The sequence below is a fragment of the Solanum lycopersicum genome, chromosome 8, assembly GCF_036512215.1.
Source record: "Solanum lycopersicum chromosome 8, SLM_r2.1".
NCBI lineage: Eukaryota > Viridiplantae > Streptophyta > Magnoliopsida > Solanales > Solanaceae > Solanum > Solanum lycopersicum.
Window position 1 is genome coordinate 55,092,995 of NC_090807.1, and position 17,652 is coordinate 55,110,646.

Here is a 17,652-nt window from a genome sequence, read left to right on the forward strand (position 1 = left end):
ACCCCTGGTTTGAACGCTAGAGAGAATATATATAAAGGGTTCCAAACTTGGGGAAAGATGGATAAAATTTGGATCATCCCTAGGCCCATTTCGAATTCAGAATCCAAGTCTTATCCGAAAATCGAATGTTAAGAAACTGAATTGGAGAAAGAAAACTCCATTGAAGAGTAAAAGGAAGAACAGAGAAGCAATGAGGAAGAGGAGGAAAAATCTGATATTGAAACTTAACCGTACTAATGCTACTTACAAGCATATATAATGACTCAAAACCCCAACTAATTTACTGACCTTTGCTAACAAACTAACTAACTAACTAACTAACTATATTTACACTCTTAACAATGTTTAATTACAATTAGTAATGCTAGGGAACTTGTACACATTTAGTTAGTTCTTTTACACCCCCCCTTCAAGCTAGGAGCTATGAAGATGTTCTTCATTCCTAGCTTGGACATTAAATACTTATGATGGCCTTTTCCAAGTGCCTTGGTAAGCATATCTGCAGGCTGTTCTGAAGATGATAGATAGGCAGTGATAATCATTCCATTCTTGATTTTCTCTCTAATGAAGTGACAATCAATATCTATGTGTTTTGTTCTTTCATGAAACACAGGATTGGCTGCAATTTGCAATGCTGAAGTACTATCTGAATGAATCGACACTGGTAAAGAGATATCAACTCCTAATTCCTTAAACAAACCAACGGTCCAAACAATCTCTGCAACAGTTGAGGCCATGGCTCTGTACTTAGCCTCAGCTGAACTTCTGGAAACTGTAACCTGCTTCTTAGACCTCCATGAGATAAGTGATTCTCCATATTTGATTAAGTAACCAGTGATTGACCTCCTGCTGTTTATGCATGAACCCCAATCAGCATCACAAAATACTTGTAAACTATCTCCCCCAATTGATGACATTAGAATTCCCAAACCTGGTTCTGTCTTCAAATATCTGACCAGTCTGAGTGCTGAATTCATGTGTGAAATTTTTGGTGCATGCATAAATTGACTTAGACATTGAACTGCAAAAGATATGTCTGGTCTAGTGGTGGTGAGATACAATAACCTTCCAATCAATCTTTGATAACTTGCAGGATCCTCAAGAAGTGTATCATTATGTGAAGAATCCATGTGATCATCATATTCTGTGGAAGTGAGTTTTAAATTCATTTCCATAGGTGTTGATACTGGTTTAGCACCTGATAATCCCATGTCAGCTAGTAACTCTAAAGTATACTTCCTCTGGTGTATGAGTATCCCACTGTCACTTCTAGCAAACTCCAATCCAAGAAAGTATCTTAGTTCTCCTAAGTATTTAATCTTGAATGCATGTTGCAAAGCTGCTTTAGTCTCATGAATCATATTGGAATCATTTCCTGTTATTAGTAAATCATCTACATACACTAATACCACTACTAATCTGTTGTCCTTCCTTTTAGTGAACAAAGAGTAGTCTCTATTGCTCTGAATGAATCCTGAATCAATCAAGGTAGTAGTTAGTTTAATATTCCACTGTCTTGAAGCTTGTTTAAGGCCATAAAGAGATTTCAACAATCTGCAAACTTAATCACTGCCAACTTTTCTATTAAGACCTTCAGGTGGTTTCATATATACTTCTTCATATAAATCTCCTTGTAAAAATGCATTGTATACATCCATCTGATGTATTATCCAGTGATTAGCAGCTGCAATAGATACAACAGACCTCACAGTTGCCATCTTCACCACTGGAGAGAAAGTTTCTTGGTAATCAAATCCTTCCTTTTGATTGTACCCCTTAGCAACTAGTCTAGCCTTGTATCTCTCTACACTTCCATCTGCATTATATTTGATCTTGTATACCCATTTACAACCTATAGCCCTTTTATCCTTAGGCAATGTCACCAGTTCCCATGTGCCATTATCTTCTAGTGCTTTGATCTCATTCTTCATAGCATCTATCCATCTAGGATCTTGTAATGCCTCTAAGTAACTTGATAGTTCAGTTTCAACAGAAAACTTTGACACAAAACTTTGATATGTAGGTGATAATCCTTCATAGTCTAAGACTGATGCAAGAGAGTAATTACATTTCTTAGAACCAGCTGTGACTACATCGTCTTTGTGCCAAACAGGAGGCCTAGAGTTTCTGCTTGATTTTCTTAAAGGTGATGGAGTAATGTCACATGAAACTTGTGATAAATCATTTACACAATCCTCACAATTCTGAGAAGAAGGAGAAACACTGTCTTGGCAAACAGTTGAAGAAGTAGAATCTGCAACTAGGACATCATAATCAAACATATCTGCAGGCTGTACTAGCTGAGTCTGTTTAGGAGTGTGATCATGAAAAGTAAAGACTGTTTCCAGGAAAGTTACATCCCTGCTAATGAAGAATCTCTTGTTTTCCAAATCATACAACTTGTATCCTTTTTGAGTCGTACCATATCCAATCAAAACAGCTCTAATTGCCATTGGACTAAACTTATCATGTGTAGTAATGTTAGTGGCAAAACACATACATCCAAGAGGAGGTCTTCCATATAATCTCTCAAAAGATGATACATTCCCTAAAGTTGTAGAAGGAATTCTGTTCAACACATGAGTAGCAGCATAAATACATAATCCCCAAAATTTGTCAAGAAAACCAGCTTGAAATTTGATAGCTCTTGCAGTTTCTAAAATATGTCTGTGTCTTCTTTCCACTACCCCATTTTGTTGAGGTGTATATGCACAAGAACTCTCATGAATGATGCCATGAAGTTTAAACAAATCATCACAATTGGTATTGAAGAATTCAGTGCCATTATCAAATCTTATCCTTTTAATCCTCTTATCAAACTGAGTTTCTATTTCAGCAACAAATTGTTTTAGCAAACTAACAACATCAGATTTAAGTCTCATTAAGAAAGTCCAAGTCCATCTAGAATAGTCATCAACTATAGTCAAAAAATATCTCATACCATCATATGTTTCAACTCTAAAGGGACCCCAAACATCCATATGTAGAAGCTGAAAAACACATGTAGAACTACTAGTACTGTGTGGAAAAGGCAATCTTGTCTGTTTAGCAAGAGGACATATATCACATTTATGTAAAGCAAACTTATTACCAAACTTGTGAAATGATGAAATCTTTCTGATGACTCCCATGGGAACATGTCCCAACCTTTGATGCCATATATTTGCATTTGCCTCCACACTCTGAATGGTTGTCATGCAATGGTGTGGTTGTAACATATTGTTGTGATCATACTGACCAGGCTGCGGGTAGAAAGTGTAAAGTCCATCTTCCTCTTAACCAATCATTCTCACCTTCCCAGATCCTAGGTCCTGTAAAACACAACAACTTGGGTAAAATGTGACACAGTAATTCAAATCTTTTGTCATTTGAGACACTGACAGAAGATTGAATTTGAAAGCTGGTACACACAATACTCTTCTAAGAACATCACCTCCTCCTATGTGACAATCTCCAACATGTGAAACCTTGGCAGAAGTACCAGTTGACAGCTGAACTTGACCTGCATTCTCTACCATAACTGAATTACATAAACATGTATGGTCTCTTACTATATGATGGGATGCTCCAGTCTCTATAATCCACTTCAGAGAAGTATGATTACCTGTCATATTTGCTGTACCACTTATATCTTCAAGTTTAGTTTGATCAAGCATTTTGAGTAATTTCTGATGTTTCAATGGAGTGAATAAAGGCATATGAGAATTGTAATGTGAAGAAGGCATCTGAGATTCATTGTTATGTGAAGAAGAAACACTTGGAGGCTGGAGTTGCATCTTATTAGAGAATGATGATTGCATCATCTGAGGCATCTGAGAATTGTAAGATGATTGAACTGTTTCTGTCTTATCACATTGATACTATTGAGACACATGTCCTGCATTATAGATAGAATTCCCAACAACAATTGTACTTCTTTTACCTTTGTATTCAGCAGGATATCCAATTAGTTTATAGCAATTACTCTTAAGATGGCCTGTTTTGTGACAAAAATCACACTTTAGAAGTTTATTACAATCACTTCTCATGTGACCTTTGATATTGCAGTAATCACAAAGAGCATTTGGATTATAAGATCTTCTAGGTTTATGACCACCAGGACCAGAATTAGACGTAAACATTACAGTAGGAACCATATCAGTCATTACTCTACTTGATCCAGCTACCGTTCTTTGGCTTTCATCTTGATTAACTATAGCATATGCTTGATTGATGCTAGGAAGTTGTGGCATTAAATGAGCTCAGATATTAATGAACTCTATAGAAGAGTTATCTATCGGAACAATACCCTTACCTTTCGCAGTTGCATCTCCGTACCTCCAGAACCCCGTAAGTTTCGGAAATCCGTTTGGACTTCCTGAAAGTAGGGGCTATGGCGTCTCTCCATTTGGAGACTCAAAGAATTTGGCTTCTAGCCTGACTATAATTGTCATTAAGCCCCATTAAAAACTGTAACATTCTCTGATGTTGTGATTGCTCAAAAAATTCTTTAGATCTAGAACATGTACAAGCTGGTGGAGGCATTATAGAATCATATTCATCCCACAAATCCTTCAATCTAGAGTAATACAATGACACAGACGAGACACCTTGAACAAGAGTAAAAATTTCCTTATGCAGCTGAAAAATACGAGAGCTATTTACCTTGTTAAACCTTTCCTTAAGATCTTCCCAAATCAAGTATGAATTTGAGCAATAGAGAACTCCACTATGAAGATCTTTACTTACATTGCACAATATCCACGAAACAACTATGGCATTACAGCGATCCCAAGTCGAGTCAAATCCCCTGTGAACTGTGTCTTCTTCACTATTCCATCGATAAATCCAACCTTATTCTTTCCAAGCAAATCTAACTCCATAGCCTTGCTCCATAAGGTATAGTTATCACTTCCAGTGAGTAAGATCCCAACATTCAACGATCCAGGTGAATCTGATGGATACAGATACAAAGGATGAAGATGATCAAAAGAAGGAGGAGCTGAAGCTGGTATGGAAGTTTCTGAAGCAGTTCCTTGATCCTCCATGAAATCGAAGAAGAAGAAAATCAACTAATAAGAAGAAATTCAACTGAAATATGAAAATCCTTTATTGGATATGTAGGAATTGTTCAAATCCAGGCTCGTGTGGCTTTGATACCATGTTAAGAAACTGAATTGGAGAAAGAAAACTCCATTGAAGAGTAAAAGGAAGAACAGAGAAGCAATGAGGAAGAGGAGGAAAAATCTGATATTGAAACTTAACCGTACTAATGCTACTTACAAGCATATATAATGACTCAAAACCCCAACTAATTTACTGACCTTTTCTAACAAACTAACTAACTAACTAACTAACTATATTTACACTCTTAACAATGTGTAATTACAATTAGTAATGCTAGGGAACTTGTACACATTTAGTTAGTTCTTTTACAAATATTCCTTCAATTCCAAGTGATATCGAACAAATTTAAGGCGAGGTGGAGGGATGAGATCGATTCCTTGTAATGGTTGGGCGACATAGAGTTATCTCACCTTGTCAAGGACAAAAACGTGTACGGTATTGTTGCTGCACAGGTAAAGCTGTAGAAAGAGCCGTTCGGGGCAGGAAAAGGGAGAGGGAGACGTTTCATGCGCTATCGAGTTCCTGGATTGAATCATTGTTCTTGGCTGCGTCGTTTTCGCCTGGTCATGTGAGAAAAATTGGGTGGGGTCAGGTTAAGGAAAAAGAGGTGAGGAAAAGCTCAAAATATTCCTCCATCTTTGAATTTAGAATCAAAATAATTCTTGTCTTTTAACATGGAGTCCTCCATGTTCCAACAATTGGTGTATATTTAGTACTCCCCTAAACAGCCGTCTAATATTTAACGGACTTATAAACTCTCACTTCCTATAGTGAACCAGGTTTGAGTGGCAGAAAAAAAGAAGAGAGACGAAAATAACAACCTCTATCAACGACGGTATAATTCAACATGTGGATGAGATATGTCGAAGTTCTGAATTGCCACCTGTTATTTCTTATCTCTTATACTTAATCTTTGTTCTTGGCCTTGCAACTTGTTCTTCAGTTCTGCAACAAATCAAGTTTTCAAATCACAAGATTTTTCTATTGGTGAAATCTTGGACTCGAACCTTGCTGGTAAGCTTATCATCATCTTCTCCACCGCCTTTGAATCAGGAAATGTTTCACCAAACAACCTTATTTTGCTAACAATATCCACAAGTTTTACAAAATACTCTTTCATAGTATCTCCTTCTTCCATCCTTAACATCTCAAATTCTCTTTTGAGAGTTAAAAGTTTGACAATCTTTACTCTCTCACTTCCGCCAGACTCGTCTTTTAGCTTCTCTATGCTTTTTTAGGTGTTTCACAAGATATTATTTTTATGAAAATCACATTTGAAACTGTTGAATGATGACATGTGAGATTCTTTGATTTCCTTGACTTTGCGTCTTGGTAAATCTTCATTTGTGCAACTATTGGATTTGGTCCAAAGGGAGAAGGATCATCTTAACTTTAAATCATTTCCCATAAACTAAGAGCTTTGATATAAGCCTTTATCTTTAGCATCCATACGTGGTAAATTTCTCCTGTAAACATGGGAGGGCCTGCACCCAAAAACCTGGTGGATAACATGTTACTGTTGCTAGCTCACTCACCTTAGAAGAACTGAAGAAAACTTATTTCTTTACCTTCACAGATCCCTTAAGAAAAAGTCCTCTTGATACCACAGTTACTATTTGAAACTAAAGAGAAAATATAAGGTTCAACAATAATTTTTTTTGTCATTCATCTTTGCATATTACATAGGTTTTAGACACTTATAGCAACAAAAGCTTTTCAAAAGTTAGTAGAGACCATACCTATCCAATCATTTTGACTTTCTTACAAAACTTATTTAGTAAAACAAGAACTACCTTTCCTTTTTAAACTAAACATAGTAATTAAAAAGAAACCAATAAACAAAAGACTACCTAGAAATCTCATTTTTAAGCAATCTACACGTGCAATTATGATTTTTATATATAAAAAAGTTAATTTTTATATGCTAATTTTTATTATGTTTTCATTATAACAAGTAATTATTTTGTTTTATCTTTGCAGGTTTATACCATGGAATTGACAATGAATACTAGCTACCCTAATGAAGACATAGGTTAAGCTAATTATCTTACAACTTCAACAAAATACTAATTTCATACTACGATAACTATTTGATATGTATGCAATGATATAAAAAAGATTGTATAAGAAAACATTATATATTTGTTGATTATGTACAAGTGCCGACTATAGTGTTAGTGACCGAAGTAATAGACTCTATTGTTGATATACCTCTTATTCGGTGAGATTCAATAGTAAAAAAGTTTCTAGAAGTCTTTACAGTTGATCTACCCGAAGTCCCTCATGAGAGAGAGACTTCGATATAGATATTCTTCCAAATACTCGTCCTATATCTATTCCTCCATACAGAACGACACCAGTAGAGATGAAAGAGATTAAGGAGCATTAAAGGACCTCCTAAAGAAAGATTTTATTTGACCAAGTGTTTCACCTTGGGGCACTCCGATCTTATTTGTGATGAAAAAAGATTTTTCCCTTAGGATGTTTATAGATTAACATAAGTTGAAGAAGATTACCATAAAAAACAAGTATCCTCTTCGAAGTATAGATGATTTATTCAATCCATCTGAGGTGCCACCTGTTTTTCTAAGGTAGATCTAAGATGTGGCTACCATTAGTTAAGAGTAAGGGAATGTGATACTCCAAACATAGCTTTCAAAACCAGATATAACATTATGAGTTTTGTTCATATCCTTTGGGTTGACCAATGCTCCTGCAGTATTCATGGACCTTATGAATAGTCTTCAAACCTTATTTAGAGATATTTGTTATCGTCTTCATTGATGAAGTACTAGTCCATTAAAGGAATGAATAAGATCATGCTAGTTATATTAGAATAATTCTTCAGACTATGAAGGATAGAGATTTGTATGCCAAGTTGTATAAGTGTCAATTTTGGCTGGAGTCTGTGGCATTCTTGGATCACATAGTTCCATTGATGATATTAGAGTTGATACCCAAAAGATTTAGGCAGTTTAGAATTGCCCTAAACCTATATCTTCAACTGATATTAGGAGTTTATTATGTTTGGTTGGCTACTATAAAAGATCTGTAGAAGTTTTGTTGTCTATTTTGTCTCCTTTGATGAAGTTGACTCAGAAAACAATCAAGTTTCAATAGTCTGAAGCTTGTCAGAAAAAAATTCAAGAATTGAAGAAGAGGTTGACTACTGTCCTAGTTTTGACTTTAACGAAGGGTACTCAAGGTTTTGTGGTGTATTATGATGCATCTAGGGTTGGTTTGAGTTGTGTCCTAATGTAGAATGATAAGGTTATAACATATGCCTCCAGACAATTGAAAGTTCATGAGAAGCACTAGCCACCCCATGACTTAGAGTTGGTTATTGTATTATTCGCCTTAAAGATATGGTGTCAGTATTTGTATGAGGTTCATGTTGATGTATTCACGGATCACAAGAGCCTACAATATGTGTTCACTCAGCTGAATCTCTGACAAAAGAGGTGGTTAGAATTGCATAGAAATTATGACATGAGCATTCTTTACCACCCAGGTAAGGCTAATGTTGTTGATCCCTTGAACATGTTTTCTATGGGTAGTACCACCCATCTTGAAGAAGAGAAGAAATAATATCAAAACGTATGCATAGAATTGCACGTTTAGGAGTACGACTCATGGATTCCACAGAAGGAGGAATGGTGGTGATGAATGGGGCTGAATCATAATTAGTGTCAGAAGTAACAGAGAAGAAAGACCAAGATCCTATTTTTCTTAAGTTGAAAGCAAATGTTCAGAAGCAAAAGGTATAAGATTTTGAACAAGGGGAAGATGATGTATTAATATATCAAGGTAGACTATGTGTATCAATGGTGGATGGACTCCAAGAGAAAATCCTGGAGGAAGCTCATAGCTCCAGATATTACATTCATCTGGTTCCACCAAAATGTATCGCGACTTAAGAGAAGTATATTGGTTTAATGGTATGAAGAAGGGACTGTCAAATTTGTGTCTAAGTGTCCAAATTGCCAACAAGTTAAAGTAGAGCATCAAAGACTCTGTGGTTTAGCTCAGAATATAGAACTTTCGGAGTGGGAGTGAGATATTATTAATATGTATTTCATCATAGATTTATCAAGGTCTCGCAGGTAGCATGACTCTATTTGGGTGATTTTCAATAGAATGACAAAATCAACCTACTTTTTGCCGGTAAAGACTACACATTGAGCAGAAGATCATGCTAGGTTATATATTCAGGAGGTGGTAAGACTTCATGGGATTCCAATCTCCATATTTTATATCGAGGTGCATAATTTACTGCACAATTCTGGAAATCTATTTAGAAAGATTTGGGTTCGATGGTCAACTTGAATACTACCTTTCATCCTCAGACAAATGGGCAAGAAAAGTGTATTATTCATAAAATAGAAGATATTTTGAGGGCTTGCGTGATTTATTTCAAAGGAAATTGGGATGATCACCTACCTTTCATTGAGTTTGCTTACAACAACAATTATTACTCTGGCATTCAGATGGCTCCATCTGAAGCTCTTTATGGAAGAAGATGCAGATCTCCTATTGGATGGATCGGAATTGGTGAATCAAGGTTAATAGTAACAAATTTAGTTAACTAAGCTATGGAGAATGTGAAGGTGATTCAAGAGAGGTTGAGCACAACGTAGAGTCATCAAAAGTCCTACACTGATGTTGGTAGAAGGTTATTAGAGTTCGAAGTAGATGATTGGGTACATTTAAATGTTTCACCCATGAAGGGTGTTTTGAGGTTTGGTAAGAAGGGGAAGCTTAGTACCCGGTATATTGGACAGTATCACATAGCCAAGAGAATATAAAATGTAGCATATGAGTTGGATCTACCACAGGAATTAGCAGTGGTCTACCTGGTGTTTCATATCTCCATGTTGAAGAAGTGAATGCGTGATCCTTCATTGATCATTCCAACAGAAAATATTGGGATGAAGGACAGTTTGTCTTACGAGGAGATTCATGTTCAGATTCTAGATCGGCAAGTTCGCAAGTTGAGGACAAAAGAGGTTGAATCAGTCAAAGTACTTTAGAGGAACCAATATGTTAAAGAAGCTACTTGGGAAGATAAAGAGGTTATGAAGAAGAGATATCCACATCTCTTTGTATCCGGAGAAAATGCTGACAAAGTTACTAATTCTCTTCTTAGTACTCTTTAAATTATGTGTGAGCATGTTGTTTGTGCATTTGCTTGTTGGGTGTTGGAACTAGATGTACCACCCTTAGCCTAGTGAGAATAACCTCATTCGAGTACGAATTATCCCAAGGGGGTTACATTGTAACACCTCGCAAATTTAAATGACTAGAAAGAAGCTTAAATTAGGAAAGAATCATTTTTGAAAAGAACTGAAAATATCGAAATTAGTTAAATTAGGAGCATCTTCGCGTCACGAACTTGTTCCATGACGGTAATGTCGTAACTTTTCTCAAGTATAGCTATTCAGAATTATTCCTAAACATCTTGAGGTCTTTCCAACCACAAATCATAATCATTGATCCATAATTCAATTCAAGGATCAGTTAAGAGTCAATTCAAGTAAGAGTTAAGATTAAAGTAAAGAGTCAAGTAAGAGAATTTCAGTTCATGTTTTCATAAGTCTTTTACAAACGGTTTAACTTTGTTTTAAGACTTAAGATTTGAGTCTAGTGAAGAATAAAGTTGAAGTTCTTTCTTAAAATAAGTATATGGGGACTATGTATTCCCAAAGTGGTTAAAAGAAATGTTTTCACATTAAAACAACAAAGGAAACTAGGATTTCCAAAGAGCTCCGAACTACTAGAAAAAAGTAATAGCTTTCTAAAAAGAAGCAAGCAAGAAAACTGAGATTTCCAAAATAGCCTTTGAGCTATGTTTTGAGCACTAATCTCAAATCACAGAAGAGCGTCTCTATAAAACCATGTAGCCACCGTGGGTAGAAAAGAGTCATACTTTTTAGATGAACCCTTTTCACAACTAGTGGATCCATTAGGCAATTCAGGTCCTATACCTTTGGCCGGGTATAGAAAGCGCTAGCATCTTGAGGTAGATCATTGTATCATCACTATAGCTCTTATATGATGATTGTCGGTTAGAGAAACTCCTATAACATTTTTTGTATTTTTATATACATTAATTTCTTATATTTTTTCTATAAATTTCAGAGTTATGTGGTATCCTTGCATATACATAGAGTTGACATCATGTTTTAAAAAACTTTTCTATTATATCACACTTGTTTTAAACTGATTTATAATGAAATGAGTTAGCAAGTATTCATGAGTTGAGCAGAGCCAAGGTAAGTGTTTCTTTCAGAATCTTTTTCAAGCCTATGTTTGTACTGTTTAACATTTCAACTTACATAATCGTACATTCAATATACTGATGTCAATTGTCTTGCATTGTTTTATAATGCAGAAACAGGTAACAAGGATCAGCATCTAGCGCAACGTTGATCCAGTTGAGCACTGCAGAGTCAGTTAGTGAGCCTCCTTGCATTCCGTAGGACACTTTTACTTGATTTCTAGTTTAGTTCATTAGGATGTTGTGGGGTTTGTCCCAACATCCATCTCAATTTTAGAGGCTTAATAGATGGACAATCAAATGTTAGTCCTTTGAGTCTTTTCAGGATTATCTTTTATTGTTAGGACTTGGGTTTCCAGATTTGTCCAAGTTTGAATATTTCAGTTTTAAAAAAATCCCTCAGTTATTACATGATTTCATTTCAGTTAAGTTTAATGATTATTGTCTTCCTCCGAGTAAAGTAAGTCAGCCCAAAGGTCCGCTTGAGGCCAACAATGATCATCGAGCGCTGGCAACGCCCTGGGTGTAGGCTCGGGGTGTGACACAATTATTTTATTGAAAGGAATAATAGAAAGGCTAGACTTAAAGAATTTAAAAGAATATGTGAGGAAAATAATCTTAGAGCAAGATTAATGCGCAAAGAAATAGAGACTAGGTGGAATTCTACGTATGATTTTTTTAAAAACTTGCTACATTTATAGAGTGCACATAACTACAACTTTTAACCAATATGTATATAGATTTTTCGAAGTCATGTTGCAAAAAATCTGATTGGCTTAAAATTAATGAAGTTGTTTTTTAAGAAAAAATTATGTCGCTACCGTTGTATTTTCAGTGCTTATTATCCTACCATTTGTAGTATTTAATTTATGTAGCCGACCTTGCTATATTGCTTAGTGAATAAACACTTAAAGAAGATTATACAATAGCTATTACTGAAATGATTGAAAAACCTATTCCTCCTATTTATTTGGTTGGTGCTATGTTATATATACAGTGCTTTAGATGTTCAAATTCATGAGGAACCTACTATATATAAGACTATGAGTGATACAAATGATCATAATTAAGCATTATATAATCATCATATCACTTTACTTGATTAATTGATTTTCAAAATTAATAATGTTAATTGGGGATCCTTCGGCAGAAGCAAATCTAAATTACGGATTAATTGACTTTCAAAATTATGAGTCAATTCATGTTAATGTTTTCTTTATGTTGTTAAAGAATTCATGTTAATGTTAATACAGACGAACTGGAAAAAATGATTCAAAATATGTAGAATTTACATTTTACAATTTATTAGAGACAAAGAGTTGTAATTTTGTAACTCTATATGTTGTAAAGTCAAAAGCTCATTTAGTCTTTGCGTTTCTTATTTTCTTTTTTTCCTTCATAAAATCACTATGTCTTTAATTTTAAATTGTAGACACTATAATAAGTCGATACGTGAAAAAAAAATGTTAACGATTATTTACTTTAAAAAATTCATGAAAATATTATATATTAAGTAGTATATTGTTTATATATTAGAAATAATATATATAATATAATGGAATTATTATAATATAATAGATAGTATATTGTGTGTAATTTTGTTTATATTGAAGTATATATGCAATATATAATGTACGTATTTTATTATATTAAGTTGTATATTGTGTATATATTAGAAGTATATATATAATATAATAAAAGTATTTTAAAATAATAGATAATATATTGTGTATGTATTAGAAGTATATATATATATATAATATAATGTAAGTATTCTAATATAATTGATTGTATATTATGTTTATATATTTGAAGTGTGTGTGTGTGTGTGTGTATATATATATATATATATATATATATATATATATATATATATATATGAATTAATTGCTCATATTCAACATAAAAGTGCGAACATATTTTCAAGTTTACTCTAAGTTGTAAATACTTTTGTTGAAGTGATAAATATTCTTTTCGACATTGTGATTGGAATAGAAGTGTAGTTTTAAATTGAACTTCATGTTGATTTTAAAAAAACACTCAAATAAACTGAAAAGTTTTGTGTAATATTTTCCATTTCAAGCATATATAATAAGTTGATTTGTTGTCCAATATGATACATTCTCCCTTTAACTATCCAATTTAATAGTTACTTATGATAAATTTAAAAGGGGAACTTTAAAATGATATATGTGAAACAAAAGGTAGAGCTGAACTTTCTACGCGTTAGGATTAGAATATTTGTTCATTATTTCAATCATTTTAAAATTTATTTATCTCTTCACCAACGAATATTTATTTTTTTAGAAAATTTAATATCTCAGGTTGATGTACATTTGATTCCCCAAAAGTATCAAATAGTAACACTTTCTGGAGGCACAAGGATAAATCATAAAATCAAATCAAATATGATTGATTGAGGATAAATGATAAGATGTTATAAATTATAATTATCATTTCCTCTACATTATTAATGTTATTTACTATGAAATCTTGTATGTAAGACAATACAGTGTTTTAATTTGAATAAAGAATAAGACATAAGTTTATTTTATAAATTCTCTGATATTAAATTCCCCGCATGACACATGTAATTTTACTAGATAAATGTAAGAGAAAATCTTGTCAAATTGGTCAAATAATTATTTAAATATTGGTCAAACAAAATTCAAAGCAAATTCCCCAAAAAATATGGTCTAATAAACATTTATTATAAAAATTGATATCCTCGTAATGTATAACCAAATGTCAATGCAATAAATAATTGTCAAGTTCTTGACATATTTGCTATAAATTTGCCATACACCAAGCTCAATATTCTCCATCCCAGTCGATTGGTTTCTTTGTTAATTTTAAACACAATGATATCTAGGTATAATATTGTTGGTATATTTTTCCTTGTTTTGGTCTCAATAGTTGTTACTATTGAAGGTCGTAGTATCACTCAGTTCTTAACCCAAAAAACAAAAGGAACAAAATGGGTTGTCCTAGTTGCTGGCTCCAATGGATGGACTAATTATAGGCATCAGGTTGTTATCCTAAATTAATTTTTTATATATAAAATATATATAGCCTAACATTTTTATGATTCAACTTCTTGTAACCTTTAATTGATTGTCTTGATGATGGGTAGATGACATTGTTGGTGTGATTGGCTTACGACGATGTGAATGTTTGACGTTTTGTTTGTGGTGACTGAAGTGGTTGGTTTGATCATATTTTTATCAACATCTATCAACTTTGTTTTATTTTGTGAATCATGTGGCTATTATTGATTTTTTTCAAGTTTTTACATATCTTGAGATAATTGAATTTGATTATTCTAAACTACTGTTTGAAGATATTTCACATCGAACCACAAAAAAAAATCAAGATATCCACAAAAATCTAGAGTTGAAACATCTGACTATAATTTGATTTGATTTGACTTATAAGTATAAAAACATGACACTTTGGTTTGACTTAAAATTTTTAACTCTTCCAGTATTAGAAAATATCAAGTTACTACCAACTTAAAGTCTAAAATGACGTTTCCATCCCCCTTCAAACAAACAAAAAAAAACAAGAAATATGTTAATTGAAATATAAAGGAGAAATAAGAACTATATACCCACTCTGGTCCAATTTAACACAGTTTTTATATGCCCATTCTGTTCAAGTTTAATACACTTTTTTTACTCCGTTAATAAGAATCGCCTTTGCACAAACGAAAACAGTTTTAATTTAGAACACTCTTTTATTGTTAATAATGATTTATAGCAAGTCTACAAATTTTAATAATGTTATTTTTTGTTTTAAATTTTGTGTTAAGTTAAACAAGTGGACAACTACAATAATTAAAATGTAACCTTTTTGTATGATTTCAGGCTAATGTGTGTCACGCTTACCAAATAATGAAGGCTGGTGGTCTTAAGGATGAGAACATCATTGTATTTATGTATGATGATATTGCTAACAATACAGAAAACCCAAGACCTGGTGTCATCATCAATAACCCACATGGCCATGATGTTTACAAAGGCGTCCCTAAGGTTTGTTCTTTTAATTTTGTGTTCAATTTTCAAGATTATGAGATTGTTTGTTAGCTAATGAAGGTTCTTCTCTTCCCTTTTTGTTGAATTAGGATTATGTAGGTGATGATGTTAATGCTAACAACTTTTTCAATGTCATCCTTGCCAATAAAAGTGGTGTTGTTGGAGGAAGTGGGAAAGTTTTGAAGAGTGGTCCAAATGACCATATCTTCATCTACTTCACTGATCATGGTGCCCCTGGAGTTATTTGTAAGTATCTTCCTCACATTAAGTCTTAAACTCTGCGACACTTTAATTGGGACAGAGTGAGTAGTTATTATCTTAGAAAAAAAGCTTGTTTGTTGAAAAGAATTGGAATCAAGAAGAAATATGACTTCCTGACATAATAAGTAGTATTAGTGGAGCAATTATGTGAGAAATAAGACCCCATTTTGAAGTTGTGAATGTGTATAATTCATGCTGCCTAATACTCATTCTAAATCGAAGCTTGATTTGTGATTCTTCAAAACTGATTGGGATATGCATTATTGTTTTCGTGTTTTATTATTATCAGCAATGCCATATAATGAAGTGATTTATGCACATGAGCTAGTTAACATGTTGAAAAAGAAGCATGCTTCAGGGACGTATGACAGACTGGTAACTCGCTAGCTTTGTTTTTTTTAAGGATTTCTTTCCCTATTTCAGAATGTTTGATCAGTAAAATTTAATGTCTGTATTTTATATTGGATGATGTGCAGGTGTTTTACCTAGAAGCCTGCGAGTCTGGAAGCATGTTTGATGGTATTCTCCCCAAAGGACTTAACATCTATGCCATGACTGCATCAAAACCTGATGAAGACAGTTATGGCACATACTGTGGCGAGAGTACTCCTGTTGATTCCTGCTGGGGTCAGTGTCCCCCTCCCGAGTTTAAGGGTGTTTGTTTGGGAGACTTGTTCAATGTTTCCTGGATGGAAGATAGGTATAAACAATTTTCGTAACCTCTGTTCTCGTAGTCCACACTGTAAGGAAGGAGTATGCCAAGTATAGATTCTTTTATTTTATTTTCTATCATTTATACTTGGAAATGACATATTATGTCAAACTAATTATTGTTTGCACCTATGAACAGTGATGTACAAGATCGAAAAACTAACAGCTTGCATCAGCAGTATAGTCGAGTAAGAGTTTATATTGTTATTGACAATTATTGTATATGCTTTAAACTATTTGCTAAAAAAAATACAAGATCAATTGTTTGGGCAATACCTATTCTTTCGTTTATTCCATTCAATTGGAAGATTTACGATTTCACTTGGTCGCTCAGGTTGCAAAAAGAACTGCTGCCAACTTAACATATCATAATTATGGCTCCCACGTCCAAGAATATGGTGATAAAGTGATGAGTTTTGATCCTCTCGCCGCATATTTGGGTGAAACTTCCAAAAATCACAGTCATAACTCTGTGGATGCAAAGTCATTCTCGACATCATCATCAAGGAATGTGGATCAGAGAAGTACTGAACTTTTCTATTTGTTCACCAAAGTAAGTACTCTACCTTTTTTTGATGGACAATTCATCTTTCTACACATTTCAGTTATTTTCTTTCTTTATGTTTGCAGCATCAAAATGCTCCTGAAGGCTCCGATGAGAAATATGAAGCTAAAGTGAAACTAAATGAACTTATGTCACAGAGAAGTCAAGTTGACAGTAATGTAAAACATCTAGGGGACCTTCTTTTTGGTGTTGAAAAAGGTAATGAGGTACTACACAGTGTTCGACCTGCTGGAAAACCACTTGTTGACAACTGGGATTGCCTTAAGTCCTATGTAAGTATTTAACATGGTGATAAAAAACAATGATTTTTGTGGTATTTAATTTGAATTTTCGTGTTTTATTCTTTTGATAAAAATATGACTACTCAATTCTTTATAATAGGTCAAGATATTTGAAACACATTGTGGAAGGTTAACAGTTTATGGAAGGAAACATGTTCGTGGTATCGCCAACATCTGCAATGCTGGGATTACAAGTGAGAAAATGGCTGCTATGTCTGCTCAAGCATGTTCAAGTTAGTAGAGGGTACTCTTGGTAGTTGGCAAATAGTATATTTTGCCAGTATGTGTCATCCTGCAAAATTTTATCTTTTCGCTGATAGCTACATTCAGAAAAAAATTGCTTAGAAGCAGATATTTTCCATGTACTAAAGCTTTGTTTTCTCAATTATAATGGCTTCTTAACCTTTTATGCTTTTA

At 33.7% G+C, this 17,652-nt stretch overlaps 1 protein-coding gene across 1 annotated transcript; it reads left to right on the forward strand.

The window, feature by feature from the left end:
- Positions 1-14,189: 14,189 nt before the first annotated feature.
- On the forward strand, positions 14,190-17,652 carry VPE7 (vacuolar processing enzyme VPE7). The gene is made up of 9 exons (XM_010326743.4): positions 14,190-14,412; positions 15,250-15,414; positions 15,507-15,663; positions 15,968-16,053; positions 16,155-16,378; positions 16,529-16,577; positions 16,724-16,942; positions 17,020-17,226; positions 17,336-17,652. Exons 1-9 carry the CDS (start codon positions 14,245-14,247, stop codon positions 17,471-17,473), a joined length of 1,413 nt encoding a protein of 470 aa, XP_010325045.1. The 5' UTR covers positions 14,190-14,244; the 3' UTR covers positions 17,474-17,652.

Bases quoted from the DNA above. Each gene is read 5' to 3' on its own strand.
- VPE7 (XM_010326743.4), top strand. From the start codon at position 14,245: ATGATATCTAGGTATAATATTGTTGGTATATTTTTCCTTGTTTTGGTC. The intron at 15,664-15,967 runs GTAAGTATCTTC...TATTATTATCAG, and splicing joins TGGTGCCCCTGGAGTTATTT to CAATGCCATATAATGAAGTG. The intron at 17,227-17,335 runs GTAAGTATTTAA...TCTTTATAATAG, and splicing joins GGGATTGCCTTAAGTCCTAT to GTCAAGATATTTGAAACACA.